General features: G+C 45.1%; 1 protein-coding gene across 1 annotated transcript; it reads left to right on the forward strand.

Annotated features, from left to right (window-relative positions):
• The first annotated feature begins 294 nt into the window (after positions 1-294).
• Positions 295-7,705, forward strand: LOC141975939 (nicotinamide N-methyltransferase-like). Its single transcript, XM_074936636.1, has 3 exons — positions 295-470; positions 2,717-2,924; positions 7,185-7,705. The coding sequence occupies exons 1-3, from the start codon at positions 311-313 to the stop codon at positions 7,609-7,611; spliced, it is 795 nt and encodes a 264-aa protein (XP_074792737.1). The 5' UTR covers positions 295-310; the 3' UTR covers positions 7,612-7,705.
• Positions 7,706-7,966: the final 261 nt, after the last annotated feature.

Below are 7,966 nucleotides of genomic sequence, written 5' to 3' on the forward strand. Positions count from 1 at the left end.
ATGCGGGTGGGTGGCAGGGGGCTTCAGGCTAGCCCCGTGCAGACCAGCCCCACACAGTGTCCCATTTTCCCATTGGGAAAATGTGGTCACGACACACTTTCTTCCCCATATAGTCTTTTCTGCTGCTTCTTCTTTTGATTCTGCAGACTGAGAAAATCTTGCAGATCCTGTGGGATCTCTCAGCCTGAAAAATTTCCCAGTCTGAAGTGAAAGTGAAATTTGCAAGTACAAGGAGGGGGTTAAAGTATCAACAGGAAGAGCTATCAGTCTCCATTCGGAACAAATGCAGAGCAGAGGTTGTTTGTGCAAGATGGAATCTCCAGCTACTTTCACAGGGGGAGAAGCTTACCAGAAAGATTTTAATCCTGCAGTGTATTTGAAGACCTATTATTCCTTTGGTTCCAGTCATTGCCAAGGGAATGAAATTCTGGAATTAAATCTGAGAAGCCTGTTTAAGATATTCATTTCAGGTGAGTATAGTGTCCTGCGGGTATAGTGCACTAGGACTGAGAAGTTCTCAACTTTTCCCCTGTCCTGTGATCACATGCTCGTTTAATAATGCTGTCTGTGACGGGAAACAACAAGGCTCTATAAGGGTAGCAAGGCTTTTAGGACAGGAGTCTTGTCTTCATACTCATGGCATGCACATAATAAATAATATTGAGAGCATTTCTAATTGTAACTAGCAGCTGTAGAGGCCATGATGGTTCAGTATGATGTGGGGTTTTGTATGTCACACACACTAGTCTCTAGAGCTACATACTCACACTAAGCCACTGAAAGTATTTCCGAGTTAAGTTAGCCCCTTCATTTCCTAAGTGTTGCAGCTAGTTTAGCTACTCAATTTTCCCCTTTAAAATCCATATACCAGTGGCAATCTCAATTCTGGAGAGGTCGAGGGCTGGAATAATGCATTGGAGGAGCTGTGGGTCAGGACTGAGGGGTATTGGCAGAGCTGGGGTTGGAGGAGACCTAGAACAGAGAAAAGTGGGGACTGTGAGTCAGGACTGAAGAGCGTCTGCAGCACTGTGTATAGTGAAGTTTGGGATTAGAATAACAAGCGTATGAGCTGCATTAGCAGAGCTGTGTGTGGTAGAGCCCAGGAGGGGAAGAGCGAGTGGGAGCTGCAGTTCAAGAATGAGATGCAATGGCAGAATCGAGGGTGAGGCCCAAGGCTGGAATGGCAGACTCAGGATGGGGGACCCTGATTAGGGAGCCATCTGTGTCATCAACCCCAGACTCTCATGAGAATTAAAATCACTGACTCAGATGGACTTCAAATTGCAACTACTAAAAGGAGCAGGTGACCTGGTTCCCTGCATCCTATTATGATCAATGTTGCAATCTGGAACTATCCTCACTGTTGTACAAGCTGTTAAACCCTTTAATATCACAGGAATTAAAAAAAATCCCCCCTCTTCATAAATTAATCTGATTTCTTTCCTGCTATGTGTTATGAGAAGTAACAGATGTTGCCAGCTGGATTCTAAACCTGGAAATGGACTAGGGGTTACTGATGTTACTACAAACCCTGGAGAACTTCTCCGTGGCATCTCATAGCATGTGACTGGGCTCACTGCTAAGCAGTTTATAACCAGGGTATTCTGGGTTAGCCTTTCCACTGCTGGTTCCCTACTCTGGTTTTCTAGCAACATTTTTAAAGCATGTTGAGGATCATGGTATCAGAACACCTATGATAATGAGCGTCTATAGAATGATTATTGTGATGGTATAGAGAGTCCCCAGCTGAGATCAGGACCCTGGTGTGCTGAGCACTGTACAAGCACAGAGGAAGTCCTTACCCTACAGAGTTCTGAGACTGAAGTTAGTTCCTTATTCATGGTTCCTAGACCCTTATTCAAAGGGCAAAATTATTTAAAATATATTTATCAATGTGATTGAATTGATAAAATGTGAAAGATAATGAGCTGATTATTCAATTACGAATGAAGTAAGGAGCTGGGTTTTGACAGGCCAAACATGACAAAATCAGTCTTGGGTCACCCCGACTGACACATCCCCGCCACTGTCAGACTCTTCTGAAGGAACTGAGGCATGCCGCTGGCTGACCTGAAGTTTTGTTACTGTGCAATGCTCTGCCTCATGTCACACTGCCAATCCACTTATTTGGTCATTCAATTAATAAATAATTAAGTAATTAGTCATTTAAATTTTTATCACATTCAATCACATACATTTGATAAAATTTCTAAAATTTTAGAAATTTAGAAATTTTACATTGACATATTTTGAAATAATTTTGGAGGTTAAATAAACAACTGGGAATAGTGGATAGGATGCTGGTACCACAGACAAGGAATTGGGAATAAGGAACCAACTTCAGCCTAGGCAGAGAGTTTATAATCTAAATAGACAAGATGTACAAAGGCAGGATTGTTATTCCCACTTAACACATGAAGGACTGAGGCTCAGAGAGATTAAGTGACTCACCAAAGTCACACGGCGAGTCTGTGGCACATTTCATTAGTCCTAGGCAAAGGCCCTAACCAGAACACACCTCCTTAGGTGTTGAGGCTGTTGCTGGGGAGCGTTCCATCCTACATACTATTCGCATGAGGCATCAAAGAAGCAAATGAAAACCAAACAAACAAAAAGCCCGCCTCAAAAAAACCCCAACCAACACTGAGTACAACTTCTCCGTCTTATGGGTCATGCAATGCACCAATGTAACTTTGTTCCCTGCCGTTCCAACCAGGTGGGTTGAAAGGCGACACCCTGATTGACATCGGCAGCGGCCCCACCATTTATCAGCTCCTTTCCGCCTGCGAGAACTTTAAGGAGATCATCGCTTCGGACTATACAGACCGGAACCGCCAGGAACTGGAGAAATGGCTGAAGAATGAGCCAGGAGCGTTTGACTGGACTCCAGTGGTGAAATACGTGTGTGAGCTGGAAGGAGACAGGTAAGGAAGGGTGACCTGGCTACTGATGATCCAGTCAGAGGAAACATGTCTTGTCACGGAAATGAACCCCTGCAGGGGAGGGGACCTCTTACTAGAGTGTGATGCGAAAACACAATGACAAACTGAGTAGGACACCCAAAGGCTGACATATGACAGACGCAGGGGAGGCTCAGGAAATGGGAATCCACTGGAAACGCTCGCTCCTGGATCCAACTGCCATGTGTGGAAGCTGCCGGCTGAACCCTATAGGTCATGTGTCACTGTTATTATTAGTTATACTTACTATGATACTATCTTTATTACCATAGCACCCACGAGCCATAGCCACATAGTGGCTGGAACGAAGGGTGCTGGGGATGCTGCAGCACCCCCCGGATTGAAGTGGTTTCCATCACATACAGGGTTTACAGTTTGGGTTAATGGCTCTCAGCACCCCCACTGTACAAATTGTTCCAGCTCCCCTGCGTTGTAGTAATACAAATAATAAATAATAATACATTGGCTGAAGTGAAGCAGTGTGTAAGTGTTTTAGGGTCAGGGCCTAGGGTTTACCTCTGTGTTGTGTAAAATTTTTGATTAGAATAGTGCTGCAAACAGAATAACAATCCTCTCTTTTCAGCCTTTATTATAAAACAACTCAGAAGTATGATCCTGTCACACATTCTCTGTAGCTGCTATCAGGAAAGCCTCCCATACCTCTCACAGAGCGCTGAAGCCTGCATGCTTCTCAAACTTAACTAATTTTTTTTTTAACTAATTGCAGCTGGTTGGAAAACAAACAAAAAACCATGGACATCTTCGTGTAACTTCCCCCATCATTTTCCATCAACGTTTGGTTTGGACATTTTTCTGACCAGCTCTGCACATTTTCCCAGGTGACTAGTTTTTTGGGTGCATTAAATGAGATGCTGTAAAAAAGGCCCAAATCTAGTATGTCCTAAGCACTTCCCATGTGACAATCAGGCTCCCTTTAAGGTAGCTCAAGTTGGACACCCAAAAAGAGTCTCCCAAAATCACTAGTCACTTTTGAAAATTTAGAACATACATTTTCTTTGTGCATAGAATTTGTCATTTTTCCTTTCATGATTGGTGACCTTAATAATAATTCTCAGGACAAAATTTCATGTTGAAACCCCTCTATTTCAAAAGGATCCGCCTTAGGGAGACTTTTATAGGTAACATGATGTGTTACACACATAGGTGCTGGAAATAAGGGGACTGCAGTACCCCCAGGCTTGAAGTTGATTGCATTATATACAGGGTTTACAATTTGGTTCAATGGCTGTCAGCACTCCCACTATAAAAATTGTTCCAGCACGCCTGCATAGCCATGGATAAGGACCCCCTTGTGTTAGGTGCTGTACAAACATACAGCAAAAAGAAGGTCCCTGCCCCAGAGACCTTACCAACTAAATTTCACACTATTGTACTGAAATAACTATTCTAATATGTACTAATACTTCACAGTTCTCAGTCACCTTCCATCTCATAAGAACATAAGAATGGTCATATCAGGTCAGACCAATGGTCCATCTAGCCCAGTAGTACCCTGTCTGACAGTGGCCAGATTCTTCAAAGGGAATGAACAGAACAGGGCAATTATCAAGTGATCCATTCCCTGTTGTCCGGTCCCAGCATCTGGCAGTCAGAGGCTTAGGGACATCAGAGGATGGGATTGTGTCCCTGACCATCTTGGCCAATAACCATTGATGGACCTATCCTCAATGAACTTACCTAATGCTATTTGAACCCAGCTATACTTTTGGCCTTCACAATATCCCCTGGCAAGGAGTTCCAGAGGTTGACTGTGAGTTTTAAAAACATACATGAATTTAGCTTCATAACAACTCTGGAAGGTGAAATACCATGGTGATGGGCATAGCATAAATACCTAGGTAGACAGATAAGGGGACAATGTCGGTGAGGTAAATTTTTTTTATTGGATCAAGTTATTGGATGGAAGTTGGTCTAATAAAAGATATTACCTCACCCACCTTGTATCTTTAATATCTTGTGACCAACATGGCTACAACTACACTGCTGAGACAGATAAGGAAGCATTTTTATCTCCATTTTAAAGATGGGGAGACTAAGGTGCAGAGAGGGGAAGTAACATGCCCAAGATCATACAGGAAGTCAGTGGCAGAGTGAGAACTAAAACGCGGGTCTTTGTTTTGACTACATGACCACTGCTCCCACCGTAGATGGCAAGGACTCAGTGTATGTCTTTCAAAAGCATATGTGGAGGGATTTGAAACCTGAATCCAAAGTCATATTGAAATGACCAACCAGGACACAGACCTTTACTAAATTCCCTAGTTCTGGTAATAAGGTTTCTATATGCATCACCTTTGCTGTGCCATGCCACAGTCTCTCCTTACTTGGTAATTTCCAGGCTTGTAGTTCTGGGCATTACCCCTCCCAGGACATTCATTCAGTGGAGTGCAAGTAGTTACTGCCAACTGTGTAAGCGCAGCTGTACAAACACCGATCCCACTCCTGCTTCTCTCAATTCGCCCTTTTTCCGCTCTGGTTGAATACGGTTCAGTCATTGTAACCTGCTACTTGGCCAGTGCAGAGAACATGGATGCCTCTCGCTTTTTAGTTTCCTGTGGGGTTATATGTTTAAACAGGACATTGAAACCTGGAAAACCAGACAAATTATATTTCCCAATAGCGTGTAAATGTCTGTAAAATTCCACTCTGGGCCAGCAGGGGCCTCTCATGGGACCTTGTTGAGAGCTTGTCTAGAATAAAAAATTCTAGTTAGTCTGAAGAGGAAGGTCCTTGGAAGAGGGCTCTTGTCTATACACGGGTCTGCAAAGGGCCATGGTGTGAATGAGGTAACACAATTGATAAATAATAAAACAACAGTTGTATCTAGACAGAGCAGCTGTCTCTGTGTGTGGCAGTGATAGCGTTTCAGTCTGCTGTGGGGCTTTGTGTTTCAGAGACTTGCTATCTAATCTCTCTCCGGAGCTAAACATCCACAGAAAGCTCGGACAAAATATTTCCAAGTACATCAGACCTTATGTTTTCAGAGGGCGGTGAATAGTTTTAGCTACTTGATTTTAATTGAAATTCACACCAGTGGCAGTCTCAGTTCAGGAGAGGTGCTGGGCTGGAAGAGCAAGGGGTGCTGTAGGTTAGGACCGAGGGGCATCAGCAGAGCTGTGTATCTGTGTGTAGGGGGAGCAGAACTGGAATAGCAAAGGGTGGAGGCTTTGGGTCAGGAAGGAGTGAGGGGCACCAGCAGAGAGCTGGGTAGAACTGAAATAGCACGCCAGGCAAAGGACCAGCTGTTCAGAGATGAGATGCATTGGCAGCATGGGGTTGAAGGGGGCAGGACTGGCAGAGCAAGGGTCAGGGAATGCTGGTCTGGACAGAGGTGCATTGGCAAAGCTGGAGGGGTGGGCAGAGCCCAGGACTGAAACAGCAGGGGAGCGATTCCATCAGAGCTGTTGAAGGGTGCAGCCCAGGACTGGAATGGCAGGGGGTTGGGGGAAGAAGGGCTGCAGATTAGAGGCAAGAGTCTCTATTTATCTGGGAACTCATACAGCCCCCATTGCCAGAGTCTGAGAGACTCTCTATTTTTATTAATGCATTGACTCTCAACACCCTTGTGACCTTACCCCCATTATCCAGAGAGGGAACTGAGGCACAGCGAGACTATGCGACTTATTCAAGGCCACTCAGAAGGATCTGTGGCAGAGCACAGAACTGAATGCAGATCTCCAGGGTTCTAGATTAGCATGCTAACCACTGGAACCTCCTTCTTCCTTGCATAGATCAGAAGCACAGAAGGTGTTGATGCAAAGAGAAAATGCTGAGCTGTCCAAAGCTCCCCATGCTCCTGGATCAGTAGGAATGGAGAGTCACACCAACGTCTTTTCTTGCTGCATTGCTCTGCAGTTTGACAATTGTGAAATGCCTAGCACCCAGGGAAAGTTTCCTCCTAACTCCAGCTAGTCAGGGGTTGGCTTATGCCCTGAAGCAGGAGGGTTTATAGCCCTTCCAGGGCTTGGTTATGGTTAATCCCTACTGTAATGTAACTGGCTATTATCCTTTTGTCTAATTCTTGGCCTCAGTGGTGTCTTGTGACAATGAGTTCCACTGGTTAATTGCATGCTGTGTGGAAAAAAGTCCCCTCTTATTAGTTTTAAATGTGCTGCCTTTTGATTCCATTGAACATCGCCTTGCTGAGATCTGATGGACAGACTGATAATCATGCAATGGTACACAATATAACATTTCTTGCAGGGAAAAGTGGGCTGAGAAGGAAGAGAAGTTGAGAAAGAAAGTCAAGCAGGTTCTGAAATGCGATGTGTCCCAATCCAACATCTTGGCCCCTGTGTCTCTGCCCCAGGCCGACTGCCTGCTCTCCACACTGTGCTTGGAAGCTGCTTGCAAAGACCTGAACAGCTATCGTGCAGCATTGAAGAACATCAGTTCTCTGTTAAAGCCAGGGGGCCACTTGGTGATGGTGACAGTCCTGAAAGAAACCTACTACATGGTAGGCCAGCGCAGGTTCTCCTGCCTCTACCTGGAGTGGGAGTCAGTGGAGGAAGCCCTGAGAGAGGCCGGGTATGACGTACAGTGTGTTGAGGTGACTCCAAACTGTTCTGAAAGCACATTTTCAGATTTTGAGGCTGTGCTGAGTCTGGTTGCGTGCAAGCGGCCTGCTTAGTCCTGCTGAAAATGAGCAGGAAAGAGCCTTGGCGCAAGGGAAAGGGCAGGGCTGGCCTTAGGGAGAAAGGCACCCTGGGCAAACTTGTATTTTGGCTCTGTGGCGGGCAGGGAGCACAGGGAGCTGGGGTGGGGGGGTCTGATTTTGCATTGGCATGTGCATTAATCAAAGAACATAGAATTGAGAGATGAGACATGTGACCCAAGGACCCCTTGATGCCAACTGGTAGATGGCCCCGGGGTACATAGGGGTACACGGATCTCCTGGGTTCATCAAAAGGGGTCACGTAATGAAAGCCTGTGTCACATTGATCATCATAATCATTGCAAGATGCATGTATGGAAAACATGAATAG

The sequence above is a fragment of the Natator depressus genome, chromosome 22 (genome assembly GCF_965152275.1).
Source record: "Natator depressus isolate rNatDep1 chromosome 22, rNatDep2.hap1, whole genome shotgun sequence".
In the NCBI taxonomy this organism is placed as follows: domain Eukaryota; kingdom Metazoa; phylum Chordata; order Testudines; family Cheloniidae; genus Natator; species Natator depressus.